Source organism: Anopheles coluzzii, chromosome 3 (genome assembly GCF_943734685.1).
Source record: "Anopheles coluzzii chromosome 3, AcolN3, whole genome shotgun sequence".
NCBI lineage: Eukaryota > Metazoa > Arthropoda > Insecta > Diptera > Culicidae > Anopheles > Anopheles coluzzii.
In genome coordinates, this window is record NC_064671.1 from 78,956,604 (window position 1) to 78,970,718 (window position 14,115).

The following is a 14,115-nucleotide window of genomic DNA, read 5'->3' on the forward strand; positions in this document are numbered from 1 at the left end:
AATTTGGCCCATAATTGTAAACATATTTAAAAAAACTAAAAACTACTAGAATTTGATAATAGAAATCCTACACATTTCTAACATTTTCAAAATAACGACAACAAATCACGCGTTCGGGAGATTTTTTTCTATTCGTTTCCCGCTCCGCTGAATCACCCTGTGCTGCGCTAGCTTGACAGCTGATGCAAAGCAACGAGAAACGTCATCGAAATTTACGAATCGTCAACAAACCGGACCCCGTTCATCAACACACAGTCTGGAAAATGGACTACGAGAACGAAAAAGTGATAAAATTTATCTTTCCCGATGATTACGAAGGTATAAGAACGTTTTCCGCAGCTTTCCAACAACTAACCCCCCCCCCCCCCAAAGTGTGTTAGTGTGACGTACAATCGTAGTAACCATTGTCCCCCTTCTCGTTCGCAGAACTGTCCGCCCAAGACACGACCGACGTGGTCGATTATTTGCTCAAGCTGGGCACCTACAAGGCGGAAGACTTGAAAAAGGAAAAAGTACGCCTGCAGGACGAACATCGGCAGAATGTGGAGCAAACGCAGGATCTGGCCATCTCGCACTATCCCACGTTCATCCGGACGGCGGAAAGTTCGCGCGAAATCTATCGCGAGTTTGTCGCGACGGAAAGGAAGCTCGATTGTTTGAGCGACAAGTGGCCCAAGTTTATTGCCGCGTGTCAAACGTTCCAGCAGGGCTCGGCGGACATTAATGCGGCTCGGCGGCTGAATTCGCTCACGCTGCTGCGCAATGCGGAGCTGCTGGAGGTGCTCGAAATACCGCAGCTAATGGACAGCTGCATACGGGAGGGCAAGTACGAGGAGGCGCTGGAGCTGTCGTCGTACGTGCAGCGGTTGATGACGAAGCATGGCAACATTCCGGTAATAGCGGTAAGTGTGGATTGCATGCAGAAAGTTGTAAAGGAACGCTGTGTGATAATCCACCACTTGCTCTTTGTCCTTGCAGAGTATTAACGAAGCGGTGGAAGCGGCCTGGCACACCATGCTAATGCAGCTGCTGACCCAGTTGCGCACCGATCTGCAACTCCCCAAGTGCCTCCAGGTCGTGGGCTATCTGCGCCGAATGCAAGCATTTACCGGCAGTGAGCTGAAGCTAAAGTTCCTCCAAACGCGAACCAGCTGGCTGAAGGATGTGCTTGCCACCATCCCGTCGGACGATGCGCAGCTCCATCTGACGAAAACGATCGAAGCGACGCGGGTGCATCTGTTCAACATCATCACCCAGTACCGTGCCCTGTTCCCGGACGACGAAGACACGTTCAGCCCGGTCGGCGCAACCATGGGCAACGAGCGAATGGCAGCGGGTGACGAGGGTAAGATTTTCCACAGCTGGCTGCACGACCAGATCATGGACTTTGTGCGTACGCTCGAGCGAGATCTCGCCTCCAACGATCTCGTCTCGTACGACACCATACTCGGACAGTGCATGTACTTCGGGCTATCGTTCAGCCGCGTTGGGATCGATTTCCGTGCGCTCGTGGCGCCGGTGTTTGTGCGCGTGATTGGGAACAGATTCCGTGCCACGATGGCTCGTGCGACCGCCCAGTTCGAGCGGGACATTGAGCGGTACACGCTGATCAACAAGGTGCCGAGCATGATACGGCGCAACCGGCAGGAAGATCGTACGAATCCAGTGGACGACGCGGGCTCGGTGCAACCACCGGAGACGCTGCTTGACTTTGAGCCGCTTGCGCTGTACTGCAATGCATTGCTGACCATGTTTAACGATTTACGGCTGTGTGCACCGGTTGCCCTCGCTACCATGGTGACGGAGCAGCTGGAGGGCTCGCTCGAGCAGGTGTGTCGCGGAATACTGGGATTTTACCGGCAGGAGCAGCAGGCCTTTGCACCGACCGAGCGCGAATGCTTCATTCGGCTCTGTTCCTGCTTTGCGTACGATCTGCTTCCGTACCTGCAACGGTGCGTGCATGTGCTCTTTCCACCGACCACGCTGGCGAGCCAGCTGGGCATCAATGTGCTGACGCTGCAGAAGCATGGCGTAACGTACCTCCGGCAGAGGAAAATACTGGAACCGATCGCTTACCTGCTGCCGGACCGGATCGAAACGGTGGTCAAGCAGGTGGCTGAGCTGAGTGTTACCGGAAAAGAAGTGTCGGAGGAGGCGGAGGAGAAGGAGGAGGAGAAGTTGAAGGAAAAGGTGCCCAGTGGTGATACAGTTAATGTTCCGGAAGAAGAATAAATATTTAAAAGGTGAAAAGATGGAACATTTTGCCGAGAGAAGGTGCAATCCGAGTGAAAAATCACAATTTCATATTACCTTTAGTGCTGCTACGTATTGGAATTGAATATCCGAAGTTTTTTTAGTTTCTTCATTCAAGCATGTGAAGCAGCGCTCCTTCCAGATGTTTGGTAAGTAAACAAACATATTTATCAAAGTCATATTGTTTCTTTCTTTTTATACTTCGTATAACTAATGCTTTATTAAATAACCAAAATTTCCATATTTAATGTTTTAGATAATATTTAATTTTATTGATTTCTGGTTGTTTGTTTTTTCACATCACGATTTGCGGTTCTTGTTTTTTTTGTCAATGCTTATAGCGTTTTTTCCTCACATAACACGATAAGGGGGAAAAATGGGAAAGAAAAACTATGCCATTTTCCAACTTTTCAACCGACCTTTCCCTTAGCGGAAGTGTTCAATGTTACGATGGTTTGCGATGTGTGTAAATGCAATTAATTCATAGAAGTACAGCGCACCAATCACTTTCTAACTTTCCCCGCCTGCTAACTAGCCTATATGCTGAGTACGGTCCCTCCCTATCAGTAATGAATTTAGCATACGATATCTTGCTTAAACGCTACTTAAATGCTGCTTCCCGCCTCTAACTGAGAATGCCGGCTAGAGTAAATGCGCATTAAACTTAACCCTAACGAAACTGTTACACGCTCCTTGCAGTGTTGTTTGTTTGTTTGTTTTCAATGCTTGAATATATCGGCAGAAGTTGCATTTTACAGGTTTTAAATACAGCAGCTGCTGAAACCGAATTTAGTTCATATATGGCAATTGTGTACGAATCCGTGCAGCATAGCAAAGAAGTGATGGGGAAGGGAATGGAGTTAAATTAACTCCCCCTTCCCTCCCCTATGCAAAAATGACTAGATTTTGGACAGTTTCTTTTGTTGTTCAATTTCATTTCCAAACTTTGCCGGTCGGTGTTTCATCTACTCGCGAGTAGCGTGGTGGCGTTTAGTTGTATTTTTCACCCAAGCACAGATTAATGTGGTAGCAAAGCGAGTACGCACGAAAACAGGATACAAACTAAATGGAGAAATAATTCGGTTTCATTTTAGGAAACAAAAAACCCCTCTCTAACTTAATTGCAAAGTTTTGTTTTCCAGTAACGTTGAAAAGATTATTTCTACGCCCACGAGGCTTGCGTATAATTGTGTATGTACAAATGAGAATGATTAAATTGCTGCCCTTGTTCAGCGGCTGTGCCCTTGTTACGAAGGCGTTACGCTGCGTTACGTGTTGTAATAAATGCAATGCTGGTGTGTTGTGGCGGCCGTACTTAAGCCACCGTTTTAACAGTACACGGATCGCGCTGCCGAAGCCTTTCCGACAGTGATTAATTGGGTGTATATGAAACGCTGCACAGACTAAAGCAGACGATAAAAGCTTGCCGTCCCCGTGGGAGGATCGTTTGGAGACTTGTGTGGACTGTGGTGTAAGTATTTGGAGAATAAACTATTAGCTGCTGTGTGATTTACTTTTTCATCATCTCCACCACACCACTGTGGCTTTTTGCTGCCTGGTTTGCTAAGCGATCATGGCGAAAGGACTATGTATATATATATGTGCTGTAAGTACCACGTTCAAAAAGCGAACAATAATGCCTATCGATATAAGGATACGTACGTGTTTTGTGTGATAAACGTGTGTTGCAATAGTGTCAGTACGATTTAGTGTTGGGTTTCATGAATCATCCGTTGAGATTCACTCATATGAATCTTCAGTGATGAGTGATTCGAACCTTGAATCGACTCTTCAAAGATCCTTGAATCTCCAAGGATTTATGAATCTCCAAGGACTTTTGAATCCTTGGAGAATCATGAATCTCCAAGGATTCATGACTCTCGAAAGATTTATTAATCTCCAATGGTTCATGAATCTCGAAAAATAAATAAATCGTGGGCTCCCGTCGTGGGTTCAAACCTCGTATGGGTCGTCTCCCCTTAGCATAACAAACTCTCCCACTGCGTAGTATTTTCCAAGAAGGTATTTTCCTCGAAAGCCTGTGTAAAGTGCCATGACAAGAATATTGAGAAGCTCACGCTCTTTGGATCTTAAGAGATGTGTGAATCCCTAGACATTCATGAATGCCTAGGGAATCGAAAATCTTTTGTGGTATACAATTTTTCGAAAATCATGAACCTTTCGAGATTCATGATTCTTTCGAGATTCATGAATCTTTCGAGATTCATGAATCTTTCGAGATTCATGAATCTTTATAACCGAGATTCAGATTCATTTCATCATTTCAAAAATTCATTCAGATTCATCCAACACTAGTACTCCAGTGTGTGTGCGTATGTGTACACTGGGAAATGAGTTTTAGTTTAGTTAGTTGAAGCTACTGTAGAATATTCAGACCTTCGCCATGTGTTGTTTGTAGTAATTATCATTCTGGGCAGTGTTAGAACTGGAAGTATGTGTAGAGATGCGCTTTTTGTTTAAATGATCATTCTGCTACAACTCACTTCACTTTTCCCTATACTATCTCGATTCGTAGAATCCATCCGTTCTTTTTGAAACTGTTCCGCAAAGTGGTCACGTATCCTTCAGACTACTACTGTTGAGGGAGCAAAAACTGTATGTGTATAAATATTTCGACTAAATACTACCCTAACGCCTACCTACACTTCCGTTTGACCACACCTATCCCGGGTGGTTGCATTGAAACACGCACGTGTGTGTGTGTATTTTTGTATCAAAATTCATTGGAAGAATTCCTCGGACGAATATCTTTTTTCTTTTAATCTTGGCTTTCACTACTCATGGAGATGTAGTCATGTTTCTTTTTATCTTTTCCTAATGAAACTGCCTTCAACATTGGGTACGCTAGGTGTAAATCCACCAAAAACGCTCCTCCAAACGCCTAACCACACTGGTAGACTTCATTATCATTTGCTTTTGTTTGCATTACACAATTCTTAATGATTTTATTAATATGTGTGTGTGTGTGTACGGTATTCATGTATGTGTAATATAATACAAAAAAGAGATGCATTTGAATAATACCTCGTTGTATATGGATGATGATTCGATAGATAGACAGAGAGCAGTCGCTGGTTCGTCTGTTACCTCCAGTCTGCTTATTCCGTTGGTTCCTTGGGATATTCACTCTGCAGACAGTTACCGATGGCCACGACGAGCTGGCTGAACGATGGCCGTTCTTTCGGGCTGGTTGACCAGCAAGAAGTCTGCAAAACGATTCACCAAGATCAGCTCAATGCGATGTCTTCACACGCCGAAAGATGTTACACGTTCCATCCAAACACTTACCAGTATCTTGTGCAATGCTTCGGGCGTCTTTTCTGCGACCTTCCACTCGAGCTTGCCCGCCTGGGCAGCGGTAATGATCTCCTCGTCCGTCTGCTCCTTGAACGGTAGCTCGGTCGCGTTCGTGAACAGCTCCCACACGAGCACGGCAAACGAGTAGATGTCGCTCTTGATGGAGTAATCGTCCTCCTGGAAGCATTCCGGTGCCATCCAGCGGATCGGCATCAGCTGGTTGCGGTGCTTGCAGTACTCCTTGCTGTACTTGTCGCGCCCCAGTGCTGGCATGGAGATTTTGGCCGAAAAATCGCTGCTGATGATACAGTTTCTGGTTGCCAGGTCCCTGGGTACAGATAATATGTAAGGGTTGTGTGAGTTCCAAGAGGGACATCACAGTCTTCTAGGCGTAAGGCGGACTTACTTGTGAATAATGCGAGCCTTGTAGATAGCGTCCATGCCGCGTCCGATCTGGTGCGCTAGGGCAAGAATTTGTGGCACGTTGAGTGGCGGTGGTTTCGTGGTGGCATCCTTCTTGCTGTCGACCGTTCCATTGGGCGGTGTGATCGGAGATGTAGCTAGCAGGAATTGCTTCAGATCTCCCTATAAAAATCCATAGTCATTGAATAAGTATCTTTGAACGATCTTACACACCATTTTAAACAACTCACCCAATCGGTGTACTCCAGCAGCAGATAGTGTGGATCCTTATCCCGGCACAACCCGAACAGCTGTACCACGTTGCGATGGGAAACGGTGCGGAACAGCTCTAGCTGACGCCGGAACTCGCCGCAGCAGTGTTCGTCCTTGACTTTCGTTAGTGCCTTTACCATCACCGGCTTGTAGTCATTTTCCGGTCGGATCGCATTCAGCTCCTCATTGGAAGGGCCCTTCTTGACGGGACTCTTGCGCTCGTTCTCCGTCGTCAGCTCGGTGCTGGGACCTACCTCATCCCCGGCAATCGGTTCCTGCGTCACACTTTCCTTCGGCGGTGGCAATCGGCAGTCATTCTCCCGTATCTTCCCGATGTACACATCGCCAAAGTCACACTTGCCAATCTGCAGCATCTCGACGACGGCCGACCGTGGCACCGTGAGCTGCTCGAGCAGCGATCCCGAACCGGACGACTTCTTCGATTTGCTCGAGTTCACCGTATCATCGCTCTTGTCCTGCCCATTGTCGACACCATTTGCTACCGTGTCTTTGCCTCCTGCCGATCCATTCTTCTGCTTGCTTTTGGAACGGCCGGAACTTACCCCTACGCCACCATTCTCCGCTGCGGACGTTTTGTCCGGCAGGCAGGGTTCAATTTCGCAGTTCTTCAGATCGACATCGCCACCATTTTCCTTGGAGGAGCCCAGATTGAGCCGGGCTTTGCGTGCTGCCCGCCGATGCCGGCACCATATCATCAGCCCGACGACCAGTATGATGTACGCAAAGGCGACCGACATGGTGATGAGCACGGCACGCGTTATCAGGAAGCCATCCTCTGCCGACTCTTCCGGCATCACCATACCGTCGGACGCTGTGCACACAGATGGAATAGAGAGAAGTGGAGTTAAAAATTGGTCCAAACCAGTGCTGCAAAATGTCACTGTCAATGTCATAAAACAAATGTAACTGCAACAAAATCCATGTCAGCGTCCCGTACTCAATTGTGATAATCAGAGGTGATACTCATAACGATTGGTGTGACCAATGCATGATTGGTGACATTTTAGCCACCATCGCTTGGTCAGTCACTTTGTCATGACTTTTTTTTATTGTGATCAGTTCTGCAAAATGTCACTGACATAGTCATGGCAAATTATGGCTAAAACAAAATCATGTCAGCGTCACGGGCTCCTGTACTGTGATGATCAGAGGTGAGACTCAATCAGTTGGTGCGATCATCACATGCTTGGTGACATTGTGTGCAACTAACTCATGGTCAGTCACTTGGTCGCGACATATTCACTCGGTGATCATCCCGATAGTCATGGGAGATATGCGGACAATCAAAGCAGACAGAGCGAGAAAGAATGCTCATTTTGTTGCATGAGACCACACTCCACATATATTCCAAGAATGTCGTGATTATCACCGATAGAAAATGTCGTCACCAAGTGAGTGATCAAGAGTTGGGTGCTATACAAAATGTCATCTAGCATGTGATTGGTCTACCAACTGTTTGAGTCTTATCTCTGATCATCTCAGTTGTGTACGAGAACTGATTTGAGCTTAGTTACAGTCATGAGTCATGACAGAAAAAGTCATGATTATGCTTGTGACGGTATTATGCTTAGCTTGTGAGTCAGAGTATCGCTGTTGACTCAAGCACTTTGATCCTTGCATGTTGTGTTCGGCATGTCATGACGCACTTTCATTGAGTATCAGCAATGAGCATCAAGCTACCACGGATATGTTCATTGTTTTCGTTGGTGAATATCTCATGATGCTCATGACATTTTGCAGCACTGCTCCAAACTTCTTCACTAATGCAGTGGCAGTTACTTACGTTTGACGATTAGATGCACCTCCTCCCGCTTCAGTCCGGCACTGTTGCCAATCGTGCACCCGTACCGTCCATCGTCCTCCAGATGGACCTCGGTAAGGACCAGCGTCCCATTCTCCAGAATTCGATAGCGCTCCTCCTCGCTGCCATTAGCGCCACCGGCCTTTGCATGCAGATACTGCAGATCTTTGTCCCACTGGATGGTCGGCTTCGGGTCGCCGGTCGCCACGCAGTGAAACTGTACCGTACCGAGCTCCGCCACCTGTACCGCACCCTCCGGTGCGATCTCAAACTTCGGCGCAATGACCACGTTCACCGAAACGCTTGCCCGAATTTCGCCCTGACTGTTCGCGGCGACACACGCGTACTGGCCCCGATGTTCGGCCGACACGTTGCGGAACACCAGCGTACCGTTGACGTCCTCGATCGAGTCGGGCAGGGCCGGCGCTGGCCCACCATCGCTAACCACCGTCGTCCAGTGGACGGTCGGTGCCGGTGTACCCTGCGCTTTGCAGTGTATTTTGGCGATTGATCCCAGCTCCAGGTTTTTGCTCGTCGGTGGTTTCGGTGTGAAGCGAAGGTTGGCTGAAAAGGGCGCGAGTGTGGTACCACACGGGTCAGTTAAAGTACGGTTTGTGTTTTGCTAAGAAGACCGACTGCGAAGAGTTACTCCCGCAGGGAAATGAGAGGGTTTCGGGTGATAAACCAGTGCGCCCCCTTTAATGGAATAATGCTTTTATCTTGTTGCCCATCTGGTGGGCCCCCTTTCTCCAGAAGCAGAACCATCGTCACAGTCTACGACCGTCAGAGTCTGGGACGGTCGTAGTGCTTTGATGTGGCCTGGAAAGCGGGCTTATCGCATGGCCTCTCCCATCCCTCCCAGTGGGTTCTGTCAACCCCCAAAAGATACTTACAAATGATTTGCAATTCCGCCGCCGTCGAGCTGACCAGAAAGTCGCTGGCATTGTTCGTTATCTGACAGTCGTACGTTCCTTCGTCGCTGGCCACCACCGAACCGAACACAAGCGATCCGTTCGTGCGGTCCACGTGAATGCGAGCTGTTTTTGGAGTGGAGTGGAAAATAAAATCCGAGGAAATTAGTAAGCAAAAACGGTTTCTCAAAGTGCAAGAGGTTAAGGGTGGCCTTTTTTGTTTTTGTTTTCGCGAGCATTTCTTTGAAGTTTACTCAAAGATTGGTGTCTGTCATGGTCGATGAGACAAAAAAGGGATATTTTTTTATAATATCTGAATGATTATTAAATTCATCATTGAAAAGTTTATGGCATTAATTAAGTTTCTTTGTTTAAATTCAACGGGTTTTCCCAATGTTTTACAATCTATGCCTAATCGAAAACTTTGCATGTACTGAGTGGAAGGAGTCATTATGCCCCATGCTTACCATCGTCCCGGAACATCGAGCTGCTCTCCGTCGCACCGACCATCGCATCGTCCGTCGGCACCGTGGTCGCTTCCGCCAGATTGTCCCACCGGCGTATCACCTTGCCGTCCTTGCGCCAGCGCAGCACAAACCCGCCGCTCTCGTTGGCCGCCGTCACCCGGAAGCCGCAGTTGAAAACGACCGGCTGGCTCTCATTAACCACCGTCGTCACCGGATGCACCACGATACGGACCGGGGCCGGCCCGCCGAACGACGACTGTCCTTCGCCGGCGAGCTGCAGCTGGGCCGGTGCCTCATCGCTCATCGGTGGACGGTCGGTGGTTAGCCGGTCGCCCGCCACACCCAGCTGCCGGTCGCCTCGCTTGCCCCGGCACAGCAGCAAATTGTGGTTTTTGGTGCAATCGATTTTGCTTTGGCCTGTTGCAGAGAGAACGAGCAAAAAAAAAAAAAACGAAAGGTTACCACACACTGCTTTATCTAACCCTGAACGGGCTCGCTCGCTCGCTTGACCAGCGTACCGTAATTGGTTCCCGGTTTTAGCTTGAGCCGATAGTTTTTCGAACTTCGTAGCGCGATCCGGCGGCTACCGTCCGTGCGGGATACGACCACCAGCAGGCAGCTGTAGACGCCATTATCCTTCGCCGAGGCATTTTTTATGTGCAGCTTCCGGCGTTGCAGATCGATGTGCAGTGATTTCGTAAGCTTCACCTCGTTCCTGTGGAAGAGGAAAAGAAAGGGATGGAAACAAGCCCCGATGGGGAGGATAAGAAAATGGGGAAGAAAAAGGTGTACACGTCGGGAAAACCTCCGGGTCCGTTCCCGAAACGCTGTGTGAAGCGATGCAGTTTTCATGTTTTCCTTTTCATCCATGCCACCCTCGCCTGCAACTACCCGCGGCCACTCCTTGCACGGAATTTGAAATTCTGTCTGCGTGGATAGTTTTATTTTGCCGCGGAACGACGTACCGTGATGTGTGCCCGGCGGTCCCTCCCCGGAACACACGGGAACGGTTAAGGATGCATGATGGGGTGTACGTTTTGTTGCACGTTGCAACTTTCCTTCTGCACGCTTTCCATTTTTACATATGGGGATGGGAAATAGTGGGGAATGGTGTGGGCAAAACCACACTTCAATGTTTCCACGTTTTAAGGAGTGTGCTTTCTGTGCTTGTGCTGCGGCATTCGTATGCACAGAGACAAAGAAAGGGAGCGCGCGTCTGAGATTGTGATGCGCTTCGAGGGCGTTTTTCTTTTGTCTATTCAGCAAGCATATGCAGAGATGTACAGGGATGTAAAAACGTTATAAAAATTTACGTTTTTTTAAAGTGAAAAAATGAGTTTTTCTTGTGTGATTATAGTATGTAGTAATAGCTTGAAATTGCCTTTTTTACCATATTGAATTATGAGTGCAGATAGAAGCTGTTACACACGATTTCCGCCGAGGTGAAAGTCTGCTAACACATGTCCTTTGTGATTATACATTGATTTTTACAAGTAATCTTTAAGCCATTGATCACTTTCCAAAAAAAAAATCGATTTTGCAATCTAAATGACGTTTCTTTGAATTATTCAAAAGCCTTGCAATTTAAAGAATACTTAAATGCTTTTACATTTGCGACGGAAAATCGTTGGATATTATCACACATTTTGTGAAGAACTACTTGTATTGTATTTTTGAAATATTCAAGCTATTGATAGTTTCAGTATTTTTAATGTTTTGTGAATGTCATTTACGTGTTTATATTTACTGTTAATATTTATTAAAAAAATAATCAATACTTGCAACTTTAAAATTATGTTTTTCTTTCACTAGTTATCTATTCAAACTACTAAAATATATGTACAAGTGAAAAGGCCGGGATAAAATGTCCACACTCGCTAGTGTAATTTCGATTTTCTCTAGCACGCATCGGGCGGCGATTGACCGAAGCATTGTGCCAAACATTTTCTAGCCGTTTCAGAAAATATGTTATTTTTTCATGGTTTTTTTTACTTAAATCGGAAAAGAGAGAAAAGTTTTGTAAAAGAGAGATACACATATTCTGCAAGTATTTCAGCAATTTTCGCATCGAACTTAAATTTGAGCCGACCATTCGCTCGATTACCAAAAAAAGCTTCCACCAGCTGCCACCAGATGCGCTAGTGAAAATCGAAATTACACTAGCTAGTACGGACAATGTACTCCGGCCTTTACCACTATGAAACCAGTTGAAATTATAAATAAAATTATCAGGGCTATTTTCACTTTGTCTGAATTATATCGAAGGAGTGGCTCAAAGTCTTTATATAGAAAAGAGTTTCATGACGTAAATAATATTTTTTTAAATATTCTGAGCTTTCATTTTAATGAATTTGCAAATGATACTAAACGATTTATAGAAAATAACTTTGCCTAACGTCCCTGCCAAGTCTGTCGATTCTTGTCGCACGAATCGGATGGCAATGTTTCGTTAAAATTGCCACGCTCAATGAGTATGATTACGGAAGCATCGTTTTCGAAGCATTATCACCACCGAAACATATGCATATAGTGGTCCAATGAAAATGCATGATAAAAAAACAGAAACCCACCAATAAGCTCAACAACATCCAAGGCTCTCCGCCCACTGTTGTCCGCCTCAGACAGCAGGGTGAGGGATTATTATTTTTCCTTCCGATTAAACACCACACCGCATTTAATCAACGAGCAGGCAGACAGGCAGGCAGGCAGAACACAAACGAGTGTGCCTCGGTTGTGCGATTATCAACAATGTTGAGTTGATGCTGCGCCACCGGGAATTGGGCAAATTCGAGGGCCCGCTCTCCCCGTGAAGACTTATTTTTTCATCGTCACATTTTTTATTCGCCATTTAATTGAACGGTAAAATAAATGAGGTTCGTTTAAATGCGCTGTGATGGTGTTTTTGTTTGTTGGTTGCATTTATGCTCGCAATTTTAACACACACTCACACACACACAATGATGCACAAACTCATATGAGCTGATGAAAATGATGACGATAATGTCTTTTGGTGGGCAAATTCTTTCGAGTGTACCATCCAAGTACCATCGAAACAACACGTCCAACGAGCGTGTGCTGCATCAGGGAAATAATAAAAAGAAATGCACCAAATTCCACGCAACAAACGCATTGCTTCACGTGATTTTGATCGCTGCAGTTTGTTCGTGTTTGGTTTGGTTGTTTTTCGATTGCCCTTGCGTCTTACCTGTACCATTCGACGTGAGTTTCTTCGGCCGGTTTACCATCGCTGCCAATGATTTCGGTGGCCTGTTCCAGAGTAGAGTGACATTTGAGTGAAATGCTATCGCGGTCCGGATCGTGCTTGAGCAGCTGCACGACTGGCGGGGAAATTCCTGCAACGATACGACAATGGGGTGGGATGTTGTGGTGAGAAAAAAGTCATTTAGAAACATCTGTGCTGACGGTGACACCAATTAGAGCTTGTAATGGGTTGGTGTGTCGCAATTACTACTAAAATAGGGACGGGGAAGTGTATTTTTTGGTCGGCTTTTTACTTCGTGATTATTTCCAATGTGTTGTCCTGACATGTGGGTAGAAATTCAACATCAAACTCTCAAAATGCTTCTTAGTAGTAATTAGCGATCATACATTTGTTGTATGTCATAAAGTGTCTTACAGACCTGCTAAAATTTATCTATGGACAGTTGGGGGCAAAGTTTGTGTGAAATTTGATGTATTGTATAGTTTTGTGTCCTGAACTCAAGATCTCAGAACATAACGAGTCAAATTCATACCATTCATAAGCCTTGTTGTGTAGGATCTTCTGAGTGATTTTTCCATTCGGGATGTTTGCTATGTGATATCTGGATATTTCATTATTAAACTCTAAGGATCTTGAATGCTCCAATAGAAGCAAGAATAATGTACGCTTTTTTCTAGACATCATGAAATTACACTAAACATACGTGGTATACTTAACAATATCCTGCACAAGAGCAGAGTCAAGATTTAGTACGATTTAACTGGAATGCATGTCTCAAAGGTGTCTTAAAGGTAAAGGTACACTGCTACTTGTTTTCTGAGGTGAAAAGCCTGTGGATCTTTTTAAAGATCTAACTAAACTAAACTAAATGGATCTAGGAAGTCTAGAAACAAGAACCCTACAACCTTACTCAAATTTAGAAACTTATGTTTTTTGTAAACTATACTTTTGTAACTATACGGACGTGGCTATCTAGTTAATTTAATACAGAAAGAAATGCTTTACACGAACAACATAACGGTGACACTTGTGCCTGACACAGAACTGTGCAACGGAATTTTCCAAGCGACGACATCGAACAAATATCAACTGGAAGCAGAATCAATAAATAAAAAAAGGCTCTAAATCCTTGCTCCCTCGTCGCTGTTCCTTTCGAAACAGCTGGCAGATAATTGAACTTCAAGCTGGGCCCGAGCCCACAGCTTGCGGGGTGATCGGAATTGGAATGATCTTTTCGCTGGCGACCCCACAGCCCAAGCGATAATGCGGCAAATCTTTTTTGCAGGCGACCCGCCCAACGACCTCCAATCTTTTCTGTTGTCCCGCTCCGTCCCGCCGGGCCTTGTGGAGGTCGATAATCGTCACAGAAAGAAAAGGGAGCCAATCTTAATGGACCTAAACACTGGGACCACATTACTCCCTTTGCCACGGGCATCCCCCACAGTT

The 14,115-nt window shown here is 46.0% G+C and overlaps 2 protein-coding genes across 2 annotated transcripts in view; one reads left to right on the plus strand and one right to left on the minus strand.

The window, feature by feature from the left end:
* Positions 1 to 192: 192 nt before the first annotated feature.
* LOC120958574 (conserved oligomeric Golgi complex subunit 8) lies at positions 193 to 2,257 on the plus strand. The gene is made up of 3 exons (XM_040381468.2): positions 193 to 318; positions 427 to 902; positions 979 to 2,257. The coding sequence occupies exons 1-3, from the start codon at positions 264 to 266 to the stop codon at positions 2,230 to 2,232; spliced, it is 1,785 nt and encodes a 594-aa protein (XP_040237402.2). The 5' UTR covers positions 193 to 263; the 3' UTR covers positions 2,233 to 2,257.
* A 239-nt stretch (positions 2,258 to 2,496) lies between these two features.
* The window catches only part of LOC120957020 (tyrosine-protein kinase-like otk), a 70,980-nt gene continuing 59,361 nt past the window's right edge, over positions 2,497 to 14,115 (minus strand). The window contains exons 4-12 of the mRNA XM_040378926.2: positions 12,652 to 12,799; positions 9,965 to 10,161; positions 9,447 to 9,863; positions 8,962 to 9,105; positions 8,051 to 8,632; positions 6,225 to 7,078; positions 5,978 to 6,156; positions 5,563 to 5,899; positions 2,497 to 5,480 (exon numbers count right to left, since the gene is read on the minus strand). Coding sequence (XP_040234860.2) covers positions 5,373 to 5,480; positions 5,563 to 5,899; positions 5,978 to 6,156; positions 6,225 to 7,078; positions 8,051 to 8,632; positions 8,962 to 9,105; positions 9,447 to 9,863; positions 9,965 to 10,161; positions 12,652 to 12,799 — 2,966 coding nt within the window. The 3' untranslated portion in view covers positions 2,497 to 5,372. The remainder of the gene's footprint in view (positions 5,481 to 5,562; positions 5,900 to 5,977; positions 6,157 to 6,224; positions 7,079 to 8,050; positions 8,633 to 8,961; positions 9,106 to 9,446; positions 9,864 to 9,964; positions 10,162 to 12,651; positions 12,800 to 14,115) is intronic.

Coding starts and splice junctions, on each gene's coding strand:
- LOC120958574 (XM_040381468.2), top strand. CDS start 264: ATGGACTACGAGAACGAAAAAGTGATAAAATTTATCTTTCCCGATGAT. Junction 319..426: donor CTTTCCCGATGATTACGAAG/GTATAAGAACGT, acceptor TCTCGTTCGCAG/AACTGTCCGCCCAAGACACG. Junction 903..978: donor GCAACATTCCGGTAATAGCG/GTAAGTGTGGAT, acceptor TTGTCCTTGCAG/AGTATTAACGAAGCGGTGGA.